The 14,899-nt window shown below is 36.6% G+C and overlaps 1 protein-coding gene across 2 annotated transcripts in view; it reads left to right on the top strand.

Moving 5' to 3' along the window:
* FBXL4 (F-box and leucine rich repeat protein 4) overlaps positions 1-14,899 on the top strand; it is a 53,413-nt gene that overhangs the window by 25,309 nt on the left and 13,205 nt on the right. For both annotated transcript variants that reach the window (XM_038131647.1, XM_038131648.1), the window contains exon 6: positions 6,449-6,662. In XM_038131647.1, coding sequence (XP_037987575.1) covers positions 6,449-6,662 — 214 coding nt within the window. The remainder of the gene's footprint in view (positions 1-6,448; positions 6,663-14,899) is intronic.

The raw sequence follows: 14,899 nt of genomic DNA, 5'->3' as shown, positions 1-14,899 counted from the left end.
CAGAAATAACTTTGCAACCTTTTCTTCTGTAAAAGTCTTTTCTAGTAAAATCCCCAACACAAGTTTTTCTTCCAACAGTCTTCATCAGCCTGTTTGTCAAATTTGCTGGCAAGAATTTGCTGCTCATTTGCTATGAAAGTATCTACTAATAGAGGAGTCTCATTAGAACAAGACTTGCTTTTTGCCGTTTTTCCTTTTGTCCAAAGCCAGGACACATATTTTTGCATTTTTCTCAGCATTTGGAGTTACAGTTGGCAGTGTTGAATTCAAAATTGGTAGAGTTGGTTTAATTCTTACAGTTGTACAGTTTAAGCTATGATTTCTACAAGTCAGGGTATGTTTAAATGCTAGTCTTGCTTAAATCTTATATTGGAAAATATCTTTCGAAAATGTTTTTATCTGTTGTTCCTAAGACAGTCTTAAAAGTAGTAGCTTGTATAAATTTGTCATTTTAAAATGTTCATATATGCATGAAATGATTGAAAATGTTAAGAAATGATTGGAAATACATATTTTCTTCGAAAATGTATTAGAGTGAAAAGAAGCTAAAAGTAATTTTAGGAAATGTGACTGGAGCAAATACTGTATTATCATGAGAAGACAGAATGCTTCAGGCATATGAACATCCTGAGGCAAAGCTGAAGGTATTTTAACTTATTGATAACATCTACTCCTTAGGGTAAAAATTACTATCATAAATTTTTCATTTCAGCATATAATATAAATTAACTAAACTTTATATTAGATTGAGCTAAAAGTGTGCAAAAAAGTGAAAGGAGTATCTGAGCAGTCTCAGGAGACTGAAATGCAGAATGACGGAATAAGCAAAGATTTCATGGCAAGCATTACATAAGCAGCTCTGCATTTCTTTGGCTTTAGAGGTCTGGTGAATCTCTTCATGCCAGGGGAAATATCAGTGTGGGAGGGTAGGACCTATATAGGAAGAGTGAGTGGAGTTGATTGGAGGAGTAGAAATACTGAGATGCTGAATAAATGCTCTGAGGTTTAAACAGCTCAAGGACAATGACAGTTTAAAAGTTGAGTTCTGCATGCAGATTGCCTTGGATCACTGATAATGTCATTAACTTGTTTAAACTCTTACACTTTAAATGTCTGAGAAATTAGGATTTTTATGTACGTCTGACATTTTACCATGGGAAAATGAATTAATAGTGTTTTGTTTTCAGGTTAGTGATGCAGTATTTGCATGGCAAGCACATCCAGGAATATTTCTTTAACAGTTTTCGTTGTTGTTGATGATTGAAAGCTTTTATTCCCTTTAGTAGAAGTGTGTTTTGACAATATTTAATTTGGTGAGGCTTTGCTAGAAGTCAAGCTAGCAGGAAGGTCAGGGAAATTACTGAAATATGCACCAAACAGTCACAGAAAATGGGAGTAATGTGTGGCTTTACAGGGATTCTCAATTTAACAATCAGGTCTACCTCTTACTTTAATTTCCAGAGGTTTTTAGTAAAACTAGGGTTGGCTGAAAGTTACAACTTTTTTTTCTTGATATAGTTTAATCTGTGTTGAGAAAAGCACAAGATCAGGTACTTGATATTCTACTTACTTACATGCCATGTTTTAGGATTTACTTACCAAAAAGGAAGTGTAATACATGCTAGAGTAGAAAATAACATTGTACCAATTAGAAAAGCTAGAGGAAGGGAAAGTGACTTAATTTTAAAACCAAATTACCTTACAAAGTCTCACTCCTAAGCATGAATACTTGCGTGCGCCAAGAGAACCAAGATGTCTGTCCAAATCAATTTGTCTGGCATGTGCTCTCACCATCCTGTGCTGCTCCTATCCTTCATCTCCTAATCTGTGTGCCCTGAGAAACTGCCTGCACAAGTGTTCAGGGATGTCAGTGACTGCTAATCTGACTTCCACCAACACACACAATCCGTTCCAGCCCTTGTGGTGCCATTTGTTCTTATGCTCCTACACCTCTGTGTACCCAGTTGGTCTCCACTCATACCAACCTTAACACTTCAGTTACAATTACCTGTGCTAAATACTGCTGCTGTTGTGTAACTTGGCAGTCTTGAAAGGAAAAGCGTCACTGTGAATTTAAAAATATATGAACAGGTCTTTAAGAAGGATATTAAAATGGAATTCCACTGACCATTTTATTAAATGCAAAACTGTAATTGTAAGACAGAAAGTCCTCTGTTAGTTTGTGCAAGTAATCATATAGATAGAACTAAGTAAGAAAGAGGGGATCTCAAGATCTTGGAAGTGAAATGAGGAAGAATAAAATCCAGGTGGGTTTTGACATTTTGCTTGTCTGGTGGCAGGCTCTGGAAACAGGAGACCTGAGAAGGTGGAGGGAGCATGCAGTTGGCTTGAAGCAGACATAAATGGTTGTTTTATGTAATACTGATTCTAGGAGGCTTATACCAATGAAGGCTGGCAAATGGGGCAGTATTGTATCTGTCAAGCAACGTAGGAACATCCCTAATATGGATGCTCATGTAAGGTAACACTGCAAGGGAAAGTGCTAAAGAAAAAAAATTCTGTCCAACCCTGTGTTCTTCACAAATGGAAGTTGCTTCTATTTTCCACCCTCTCTCTTGGATACCAAATTCAAATATATGTCAATGAATATAAAAACAGTAGTGAAGATTTTAATTGAAAAAAGATTTGGTAAAATCAGCATAATAGAAAACTGTTGTGTTAATTTCATTAAAGAAATATAAAACTATGTAGCTAATTGCATTTAGGGAGGATGAATAGATGAAAGAGAACAGAACTGGTGTCCCTACTTCTTTTAGAGTTTTCAGTAACTTTAAACTGGGGAATATAGAGTAGCTGAGGATCAATAAGCTAAGAGTGAATTATAGGTTCTAGATCCACCAGAAACCATTGGAGGAAGTGTGATATGTTCAGTACCTGCATAAGCACATGTCTAAAGGTATTTTGAGAATTTTGTTTGGGAGGTCTTACATTCTGGTGTGAAGTGTACTATCTCTTGTACCTTGGATTTTAATTTTGGATCATGAGATATGCTGATGATGTACACATGAATTACAAAATTGGAAATTGTTGGAATTGGAAATTGGCTAAGTAACCCTGCGATCATGATGGGTTTAACCATGAGCAAATATCATCCTGCCTGCTAATAGATATATTTCATGTTTCAGGAAAACTTCACTAGAACTTACTTCCCAAAAGCTTGAGGGGTTGAAAATAAGCAGCAATTCTTGAGAGTAGGCAGAAGGTGATGGAAGGTGGGATTCCTTTTTCTATGAAAAACAACAGTCCCCTCCCCCGTGGAAAAAAACCAACAAAACAGGGCCCCGTCCCCCCTCCAAAAACCAGAATGAAACAAAACTGAACAACTGAAAAGCCTGAAATGCTGTTTCTTGTAGAGTGAGGATAAACTTCAAGGGAAAAGCCCAATGCACTGTATAGCAAAAGAAATGTGTGTGTTCACATTATCCTAGGTTCTTCAGTCATATTTTATAGCAAACATGAAGGGATGAAGAGAAATCACTTCAGAAATGGTGTGTATAAAATATTGATAATAAAAACAAAACTAAAGGGATGGATGACTGCAGAACAGAGGAGAGACTGAGAACAGGAACCAGTCAATCCTCAGTGATTAAAGGAGAGGTACGTGAAGAAATGTGAAGAAATTTTGATTTGGGTAGAAGATGCTTTTTTGAGGGTTGTTTGTTTTCAGATTAGCTAAATCAAGCCAGTCACTCAGAGACTGTTAACTCTCAGAAGTATGAAGACCATGCCGCATTTGTTTTGCCAGCATGAGAACTCATATTCTACCTTGCCATACGCTCTGCATGGAGATCCGTATGGAAAGACAGCGGCAAAAACCTGTATCCTGAGCAGTCTGTTTAATTCAAACAAAGATCAGGTGTCCCCATAGAGCTGTGCAACTTCTGCCCAGTGTTCTCTGCCCTGTGCTGGTTGTTAACTTCCTCTGATTCCTCCTTCTGTTCCTGTTTCTCTCTTTCCTATGTGCACGTCCACTCATTCTTGTACCCTGCTGCTGCATGTACCTTATCCCCCTTTTGTTTCTGTTTCATGTCTCCTAAATAACCTTTTCCAACAAGGCAGCAAAGCCATGAAGGCCAGTGCTTGTTGCTGTCACTGTGTTTGGTCTCTGCCTGTGTGTTTCAAGTGTAATGAGTTTAAATAAAATGTTATGAGGATAATAATTCCTCCAGCTGGTGAGCCTGGAGTTCTTCTCCATGTCTAGGGGGTTAACTGAGTGTTTCCCTGACCTGGTAATGTTAACTTTTAATAGTCCTAGAAAGAGAAAAGCATTGATCTCTACTAACATTTATAACAGCCAAGCCCTGTTAAATTATATGGCAGTTAAACTAACATCCATTATTGTAATGGAGTAATTCATAAAATATTTATTTGTTAACAAATTAAAAGCTAGAGGTATAATAAGTGGTGACTGACAAAGTTTTATGGAAAATACCATCATTCAAACAAACCTGATAATTTGTTGATGAAAGAAGCTGTGTGAATGTATTGTTAAAGCACTCATTAAATAGAGGAATTGGCTAATTGGTAATCAGCAATGTATCCATATATCTCTACTCTGATTTCCAGGGGATTTCCATCCTGCATTTCTCCATAATAGTGTTGAACTGTATTGCTAATCTAAAATAGCACTTAAATGTTTAAATACCTGATGTTAATTGTTGTGAATTGTCATGTCATTTCAGCTCTGACATTCCCACAGGAAGGCTTACCAGTCTCTGTGAATTCACTGTATCCAGTATGGAAACTGCTTGGTGTTTTATTAAACTCTGACTTTAAAAGCTAAAATAGAGTTTAAATAGAGACTGCAGAGTTAGAAAAAAACAGTAGAGGAGTAGAATTGAAGACCATACATGGCAGAACTCCTGTGGCTCTGGGGCTTATGTCTCCCCTTTCTGAGTGTCTCAGACCCTCTCTTTGTTTCTGTTTGCTTAGGCTCATAGAAATGTTGGATGTTAGGGACCTCTGAAGGTCGTCTACTCCAAGCTCCCACTTGAAGTGCCAGTGTTCCCAACGCTAGATCAGGTCAGTCAAGGTTTCAGGTGACTCTTGGAAACATCCAGGGATGGAGATACCACCCTGGAATCTCCTTTTCCCTCTGTATTATATAGGATCTACATAATCACACTAAGGCCATGTAATATGCAAGGTGAAAGAAATAAAGAAAGGTGATAATGAGTGGCAAGTATGACTTGAGTGACTAATGAAAAAATAAGGAAAGGAGGCAGCTTGAAAACTTGGATCTTGAAAGATGGATTTCAAGTCTTGGGCTACTGTTAGTGTCATTGAGGAATGCCTCCCTGAATGTGTCTTCTTCTAAGACCATCAGCAATTTCTAACTAAGCTTCAGCATGAACAAATGCTTGGGAAGGCTAATAACTCTTTCCTTGTAGCGATAGGAGTTTTTGTGCAAGCAGGAGCCTTGTGTCTGTCTGACATTTTTATTACATCAGTTAAACCCAAGAAGTAATACTGACTTCATGGTGGAGGTGTGAGAACCTGAAGCTGCTTTGTCTGTGTGGATGTTTTCATAGGATAGAACTGGCAAGAGAGCAGATACAGAATATTTATTAAGAGAAACTAGTTCATGCTCTTTCACAAGTAGGTCCCTTATTCTAGGAAATAACATGGGAAACTCATTACAACCTATAGTTTAAGACACTAGTTTTTCTACTGGAGGAACTATTAAAATATAGCATAAGCATGGCAATTGTGTGGGCTTTTTAATCTTATTAAATATCAAGCTTACAAGCTTAGTAGTTAATTTATGGTTTGAAGGTTATCTTTGAAATGAAAAGGGACTAAGTTTATGTGGTTTTGGTTAAAGCTTGGATTAGAGATAAAAGAGCTTGAGATTCTGACTCGAGATCGCTGACAGGAAAGCAAAATTTAGAGACCATCAAAGTTTCTACTTTTGGGTCTTTTCTCATATGATATATTAATTTTTTATAATTCAAATGAAAGTAAAATATTCCTCAGGAATTTGTGTTCTAGAACAGCTAGCAAGTGTTGATTCTGACTTGTTAATGAAAAGAATGAGATTTTTTTTCCTCAAAGTCTTGAAACAATTCTGAATAGATCATCCATTTAAAAGTATTTGTTTAACCTCATTTTTATGTTTGCAGATTTTTCTGAGATAAATATGAAATTATCAGTGTAAACTTGCAGGCCATTGTCAAAATTGGCTGTCGGCTGTTTTCAGACATTTCACACATGATCAGTGTTTTACTTTGCTCCATTGTCTTAGAGTTAATATTAATAACAAAGCATGTTCTAACTTCCTAAACCGAAATAGATTTACCAAGACTATTATCTTTTCTTTGCTGAAAGGAATTATTTTGTGGTTTACATGGTTAAGGTTTTGGCAGTATTCAGACTCTCACCTGAAAGTATGTTAATTTTTCACTTAAAAAATGGGCTTCTTTTACAGGTTCCTGAAAGTCTGTGGCTCTGAACTAGTACGTCTTGAGTTGTCTTGTGGCCATTTCCTCAATGAAACATGCTTGGAGGTCATCACTGAAATGTGTCCAAATCTTCAGGAATTAAATCTCTCATCATGTGATAAAATACCACCTCAGGCTTTCAACCACATAGCCAAAGTGGGCAGCCTAAAGCGCCTCATTCTCTACAGAACGAAAGTGGAGGTAGGAACAGCTATTTTCAGCCTTTGTAATAAATATTTTCAATCCTGATAAAGTTGGTTTGGGGTTTGTTTTTTTCCCAATAATGAAGAAGTAAATTAGTATTTTGAGTGTCAAATCAGAGCTAAATTCAGAAAATCCAAAGGTAGTTTCAAAAACCTTAGGGTGGTTTTAATTTTCAGAATAGCTTTTGGCCTGCATGTTTTAACTTTCATGTAGGTTGGTGGCTTTTCACCACCTGTTTTGAGCAATGTAGTAAAATTACAGACTTAAAGCTTTTCTTGTGTTTTGGAGTGTACTCTAGACAAACTGTACTGGCAAATAGATTTGTAAAATTACCGTGTTTAGTAACTTCCTTTAATTCTCAATATTCTCTCCTTTCAAATGATTTGCTAATTTCTAGATTCTTGCAGTCTATGTATATTAGCAGTAATTGAGACACAGAACACAAGTTTTTCGTAAAACCTCTCATTTACAGTCTAAAAATTACTTCTTTATACAGTTACTCGACTGCCCAAATTAGAGTTGTTACTGCTTGCTACATACATTTTCTTCCTAAGATAGAATGGGTTTGTGCGCTATGGCTGAGAAGTCTGTTGTTGTTTGCTACATTTTACAAATGTATCAAATTGTATCCTTATAAACTCAGAGCTTTGAATTAGAAGAATTCCATTCTCTCTCAGTAGCTACATTACTCATGTGTTACAACCTTGCTACCGTGGTTTACCTGGAAGCTGTCCTACTTTTGAGTTGCAAAAACTGTGCCCGAATGGGGGCGAACCCATGTCTCTGCAGGTTTTTTTTCCTAGCTTCTAAATCTAGATTAAACATTTTAAGCAGGGTTTGGTTGTGTGTGTTACTTGTGTTTGTGCTTTTGGTGCACAGAAGTCAGGCTGTGACTCTTGATTGTGTGGGGTGTTAATCTGTAGTGTGATGAAGGGAGTGAAGATGGAGCAGTAGGTTCTGTCAACTAGATGTGCAAGGGCCATCTGAAGTTAAGACTACCATATTGCATTCATAAGCAGTTCACACCTGACACGTGTGTTAGAGTTAGTTGGTCTTGTTGTCCTTTATTTGGTGAATCCTAAGTTTGTTTGTGCCCAAGTTCCAGCTGGGTGTCTAATGGTGAGTGGGTAACACAAGGTAGTTAGATTAAAAGGTGCTCTCCCTGGTGTGAGTGGTGCTTAATGTGGGGCGTGCAGTCACCATGAAGCCAGTGCCCCTCAGTAACTTGTCACTTTGTGGTAACTGCTCTCTGTATTGAAGCAATTATTATTTTCTTCAAACCACAAAGAAAATTGGTGAGCCCTTCATTTTTTGAATAGAGCTGTATTGGTGCCTTGGGTGCCTGTTCTGTTTCTACAACACTAGTCTTTTTTAATTGTGGATAAATCTCATTATTTCATTTTTACTATTGGCTCTGATTCACAAAGCTTTTTCACACCCAGGAAAGATCATTGTATCAGAGGTAGTGATCGTATAATTTTATTATATTTTACTGTTGATTGATCAGAATTTTCTTGATTCTACTCAGGTAACTTCTGAAGTTTGAGACTTCATGCTTGTAATAGTGTAGCAGATGAAATGTACTCTGAGGTGATTGGTAACTGTCATTCCTCTGCTATCCCTTTGCTGAGCAGAGCTTGAAATTAGATTGAATGTAGGTAAATATTTCCTGACTTTGAAGCCTTTACATTGTGAAGATTCACTTCTCCATTTCATGTGTATGGGCATGCCTCTGCTTGTAGCTGACAAGAACATTCATTCATAATCAAGTTTATTTAAGATTGTGCTTCCATTTTATACGTATGTATGAACAAAAGGCACTGTTCCTAATAGACAGTGGAAGAGAAATTTCTGGAAATTTAAATAGGTAAATTTGAGATGGTGCTTGGGTGTTACTTGTTAATATGAAGCTACTTAACAATATGAATTGTGCATCACAGGTCAAAAAATAAAAGGGAAAGAATAAAGATGTGGCATAGGATTTGAATTAGAGCATTAGAACTGCAAAAGCCACAGATTTGTAGAAACAACATTATCTTTCTCAACATGAGCTTCTCTTACTGCAAACCTTTGGTTATCTATACAAAATAGGCTGCCATTCCTTCCATGCTTTTCAGCTGGTACAGAAATGCTTCTTAGTATGTGGTGGCTATATGCAAAAAAGGGTAGACTGATCAAGCATGCTGTCAAGTGATTGAGACTTCTCTAAAACTTGTCAAAGAGCTGTTAGTATTCTTGATTTTTGTGAAATTTCTACTGCTGTCTTCATTGTTGGAGCTTCTGAGGAGCAAACAGAGGAACAATGCTAATGATTAACCAAGAACTTGGCATTGTATTGTTGCCAACTGGATCTGCTCAGTGTAAAGAATCAGAGGCTGTGAATCCACTTAGACAAAAATGCAAACTGATAACAAGTATGTGTTTATTATGAGAAAGTAAGAAGGTGAGAAGAACAGAGCTGGTATGGTGTTCTGTTAAAGTTCTGTCTCAAAACCCAAGAAGAAGAAACCAAAAGAAAAATCCATTCATTTCATTTAGACTGTTTTCCTAAATAATTCAGGGGCTTGCTTTTTTTACTAAACCAAGCAATGAGCAAAATAAACTGCAACATTTTCATGTGTTAGAGCACATCTGGGTAAATAGTACAATTTTTTCTTTTGGTTGTGGATTTGGACATGTGATTAAATTAACATAGGAAGAGATGAAGATTCTATCCTATTTGTCAGTATGTAATAACACTGTTTCTGGTTTTGCATTATTATGCTTAATAAAAAATACAGAATTAACATTTTAATAAAATAAATGGTATTTCTCCCATATACACTCCCAAGTACCTGCTCAGATACAGGATTTTCTTGTAATCTAAGTCCTGCTGTAGCCTTGATACTTTTGAAGAATACAATGAACAATGTATTCTTGAATAGAGTAATTGGTAATGCACATCTTTATGCTTGAGCATGAATATTATCTTAATTTAATGCTTATTGTGAAGTGTTTAGTCCCTATAAATAGTGCAGCCAAAAATGTATTTTAAAGAAACCAAAGCCACAATTACAGTAGGATAACTTGTCAGTCTTCTTACTGATGGGTGTAAATTTTAATGTAAGATTATATATTTTTTATTGCATGATATTCTGAAATCTTTCTAATGTGTAAAGAAAAAAGTAACATTTGTATTGCAATTATATTTGAGATACAAAATGAACTAAATTCAAATCTAATTACAATGGACAAAGGACTTTTTTTCACACATTTTAAAGCAAGTGTTGTATTTATAGATTTTATCTCTGATAATTTTGACCAAAAGCAATTTTGGAACTTGGGCAGCTGCAAGGGAGGACACTGGAAATCTTGATACCAAAAAAAAGCAGAAGAATCATAGCAGTAATTGTAATAACTCTTATTTTCTTATACTATGAGCAATATAACTGTGAATGCTGTCCTAAAAATGTCCTGCAGTGTTTTCAGAAATAACCTGTTCTGGGTCACGCCATACTTTTGAGAGCTGTTGTTTAAAGGATTTTCAGTTTGGGCAAAGTTCCATTGGCTTGGGTATGAATCTTTAGGATGAAGAGTTGCAAGCAAATAGTGGAGAAAAAAAAGGTGAAAGTCTCTAGCTGGAATGTGGATTCTTGGAATCAAGTTGAGTCAGTGACAATTGTGTGATACAGGGGCCTTGATGGTGCTTTTTGATTTCGTGTCAGGCTCACAGCGTGGAATTTGGTTGTTTGAGCCTGTAAATGTGAAGTGAGGGGGAAAAATGAAGGTGTAAAACAGATTTGCAGACATAAGGGAGGACATAATTTGACCAAATAAAGCAAAATCAAAATACAGTAATTTAATTAACTGCAGAGACTATTACTTTCATTGAATTAATTCAGTAATTGCTGTGTTGCTGTGTCCCAGTCCCTGCTGTGCCCCTGGCACTGCCAAGTAGCTGTAGAGAACAAAAAGGTGCCCCTGTATATTCTGAATCCCAGCTTGCAAATTACAGTGGGTCGGTTTCTGAAGAGCCACGTTGTTCTGACCTTTGGAAGGCTGCACCTGCACTCGTTAATAAGGCTCATTTCCACCTTGTTCTTCTCTTACCTCACACTTATGAGTGTCCATATTGTATCAGTGTTTTTAAACGTGTCATAAAGTTTTGGAGACAGAAGTTTTATCACTGTCTCAAAAATGATATCTCAGAAATGGTCCTATAAACCACGTGCATTAGGGAGATATGGACAGCAGATTTTTAAGGAATACATTTCAATTGTCTCCCTTTTCATCATGTTTCTTTCCATGTTGTATTTTCCAAGGTGATAGCTGATGGATACTTGGGGAAGAATAGAATTCCTGTTCTCATGGCAGCTCCCGATGTGGAGGAAAATTATTTCCTACCATGTTTATTTTGAATCTATAAAAGAAAATTGTCTGCATTTATGTCAGAGGGCATTACTCATTACCCTTGTGATTGTGGTATTTAAGGAGAGGGTGGGGGCCTCATCCTGGAAAGGGACTTGGTCCTACATCTCTTGCCAGTATTTTTCAGTTGGTTTGGAGATGCCAGCTGAGCTGGAGCCAGGTGGTCTGAGCTAAACAGTTTCCAGAAGTTCCTTCCCATGCTTAGCTCTTCTGTGATTCTCTTACTGCTGATGACACTAATTGGGAACTTCACCTGGGAGCTTTGTGTTGCTGATCTCTGACTGTGGTCGGTTGCAAGGTGCATGGTTTCTGTATGCTACACTTCTTCTGTCAATAAAATTTGTGTAGTAGCAACTGCCTCATTTTGTAGCTGGGGTATGAGGATAGATATAAAGAAGACTGAGGCTCTCTGATGTGTGGTACTATATAGGATACGCTACATAGGGGTGTGTGTAAGGACTTGAAATACTGTACATAACATAACATGCTTTTCTAAGTTGCAGGAAGTTCAGTTTGTTACAAAGCTCAACTTTTTTCGTCTTCGGAAAATTTGAGGAAAGGGTTGTTTAAGATTGTTTAAGAGGTATAATCATTTCTGGCCACAAAGTGATTGGATACTTGCAGGGGATAGCTCTCTCTCTCTCTCTGAGACTACATGGGCATCATTTTATTCTTCCAAAAGGCCACCAAAAAAACATTGTAAAGGGTGAGGTGACCTCTTCTATTTGTTTCCTCATGAAATAGCTCGGGGAGCTGAAGGACTTAAGCATTAAACAAATTTGGCCACCATTTAGTTCTAATGTAACATATGATTCCCTGACATTTTCTGTAACGTTTTATTTAGCTGAAAATTAACATGTAGTGAAAAATAGACCAACAGAAGGTGAACAATTTGAATAGCTCTATAGACCTCTAGATCCAAGTACAGTTTCAAGAAATAACATATTATATATTTTGTGTTATTGAATGTTTGTGTACTATCCCCAGATGTGTTTTTTTTTCTGTAAAAATAAGCTACTGAGAAGTATTTATCCTCAAACTCAAAATCTTAGAAGCAGTCTGAAAATAGTATTTTCTAGGTAACCAATAGGTATGAAAACTTCTTCTGAAAACTAAGGCTAGGACTTTTTAATATCTAAAATTAATTTTGTGGTTTTTCATTTGGCTAAACCACTGACTCTCATGTGTTTATTAGCATGCATCTCATCTCTATAAACCTCTCACAGCACCTTGTATCTTTAGCATAATTGTTTTGAAATATCATAGACCAAGAAGTCTGGAACTGAAATTATCTTGATGCCTTGAAATACTGTGGGTGTGGGGAGGAATGGGAGGGAAAGTCATCCCGGAATCATATTGTACATTTTCTTTGTTGGAGCAGATTTAGATGAAAATTGTATTTCACCATTATCCTACATTTGGTTTTCTGCATTATTAATGTATTACATTCTCCTTTTTGTTAAAAAAAAAAATTGCTTTTGGGGATTACTGCAGCATGATTGTAGGTTTTTAGATGCGGAGGTATGATACCTTGAAATTCAGGAAGTAGAGCTTTTTTTTACTTACAGGCAATACTGGTTTGCCCTGTTATACCTTCCAAAAGGCATGGTTCAATAGAAGTTTAGAGAATTCTGGCTTTGCATCCAATGAGGTTTTTAATCATTGTGGTAGAATAGCAGATGCCAAGTAATTTCTGACTTAGTTCTTTCACAGACTGTGCCAAGAAAATCCCCTCACCCAAACAGTTGATTTTTGGCTTTCTTTTAGTGCTGTATAATGCCAAAGGGAGGAAAAAATAAGTATTGTGATTTTTTTGTAGATTTTTAATTGCATTTGACAGTCTTAACAAGATTGTATTTTACATTTGTGTGGGGGGTGTTTGTAATAACTAATATTTATAGCAATAGTGGCACTCAGATTCAAATAGAATTGATTTCTTTTGAGGACTTCCTTGTTTGGTTGGTTGGGTTTTTCACTACAGGTAGTTCTAGTGTGCCAAAACTTTTATTGAAGTGGTACTTCTGAAATGCTATTTCACTGGCTTAAGGTAGACTGATACATCAGCTATTTGGAAATACATTTTAATTTAACTACAGTAAGTAGCACTTGTGGCGTGTGTGCTGAAGTTAGAGATGTTTTGGGCTAATCTCTTCCCACAGTTGTGTGTTTCTCTGGGTGAGTCAGCCAGTTCCGACATCCCTTGCTGTAAATTTAAACCTTTTGGGAACAAAAGGGAAGCTTCTGCCCAGATCATGAACAGAGGAGCCTTTCTGTGCAGTTCTAAGAATATTATGATTCTTCTGCTAAAGAATCAGCTTCTGAGAATTATGGATATGATTGGTGCACTTGAGAGAGACACAGATTTCATTGGCTTGGCCTTTGTCTGCAGTTCTCCAGTTCTTCTGTCTTTCAATATCTCAGGTTCCAAGAATCTTAAGTAATTCATACAAAAGTTATTGACTGTGATAGGTTTCAGGAAGACAGAGTACTTAGAGCACCCTGCAGAGTTGCCTCCTCTTTACCACATTTACCCCTTCCTTGTTGAGGCAGGACTGTGGGTTTAGCTATTGAAGGAAATATTTTCTACTAGTAACTTGGTTTATTAATGTTAAAAATACAAAATTAAATCCTATATATTTTTTCTTCAACAAAAAGGTTAACTGGAATGTTAGTAACTCTGATTAAAAACATAGTGAGTAAGGGAAGAAGGAGGAAGCAGTCTTTAATTATCTTAAGATAATTTTTATATTCCTTTGTCTTAGCATTAACTTCACTGAAAAATTTGAAGAAACAATTGCAGAAGAATAAAAGTATTTTAAAAGACTTAGGCTCTTGTTTTATTGAGGGACTGAAAGAATTCCCAGTTTATGTCAGACATGGTTCTTCTGAGAAGGGGAAGAAACAACCTGTTGTTTGTCTCCAGTAAAACAGTTACAAATTTAAAAGTATCTTGTAAGATTTATCTATAGAAAGTTAATTAAAAGCTGCAGACTATTTCTTCCCAAACCCAAAGCAAAATGTTGTTTTTCTATGCGCTTCCTTTAGTCTTCCAGAGTCACATTGTGGTGCACTTATTTTCATGCCTTGTGGCATGGTAGTAGAGTTGTTATATGATAGCCATATTATAGTGCATCATTTGTATTTTTTAACCCTTTTTGTATTTTTTAATCTCTAACTACTTGGCAATGAAACTGCAATGAGTAAATAGTTAAATGTTCTAAGTGCATCTTTCACAGGTGAGTCACATCAGCCACAGACAGAAGGGTTTTCTGTTTGAGCAGACATTGAGCTCAGGCTATCTGTTGGATGCTTTCTTTATCATACTAACATCAGAAATTATTTGTGCTTTCTGCTGGATCATGAATGTAAAAATATCCTGGAAAAAGCGAAGCAAGATTCAGTCTTGCCAAGCGTATTGCTCTGGCACCAGTGTTTGGTTTTTGTGCTGGTGGGTTGTCTGTTCAAACCAGCAGTACTTTTACAAAAGTCAAAACTTGTGTGGTGGCCAAGGGCTTTACCAAGACAGGTAGGATACAATTTAGTCCAATACCACTTGTTTATTTGAAAGCATATACACAGCACATAACTGTCTTCCAGTAAGTATTATTGTTTGTATCCAGATGTGTATTACAGGGTGGAGGACTTTGATGTTTGGACAGACCTGTCACCTGTCTTGTGGGGAGTAAAGTAGGATTTCAAATGGTAATCTCATCTCTTGTTCAAGCCAGGATCAGCTGTGTTAATGTCCTTTCTGAGAGATATTTGTTGTACCTGTATATAAAGATTTCAGAGAATCTTCAGGCCATCTTCCTTTTTTCTGAGATTTA

This window comes from Motacilla alba, chromosome 3 (assembly GCF_015832195.1).
Source record: "Motacilla alba alba isolate MOTALB_02 chromosome 3, Motacilla_alba_V1.0_pri, whole genome shotgun sequence".
NCBI classification, from domain to species: domain Eukaryota; kingdom Metazoa; phylum Chordata; class Aves; order Passeriformes; family Motacillidae; genus Motacilla; species Motacilla alba.
Note: the sequence above shows the minus strand (reverse complement) of the source record. Positions and strands in the feature narration are given on the sequence as shown.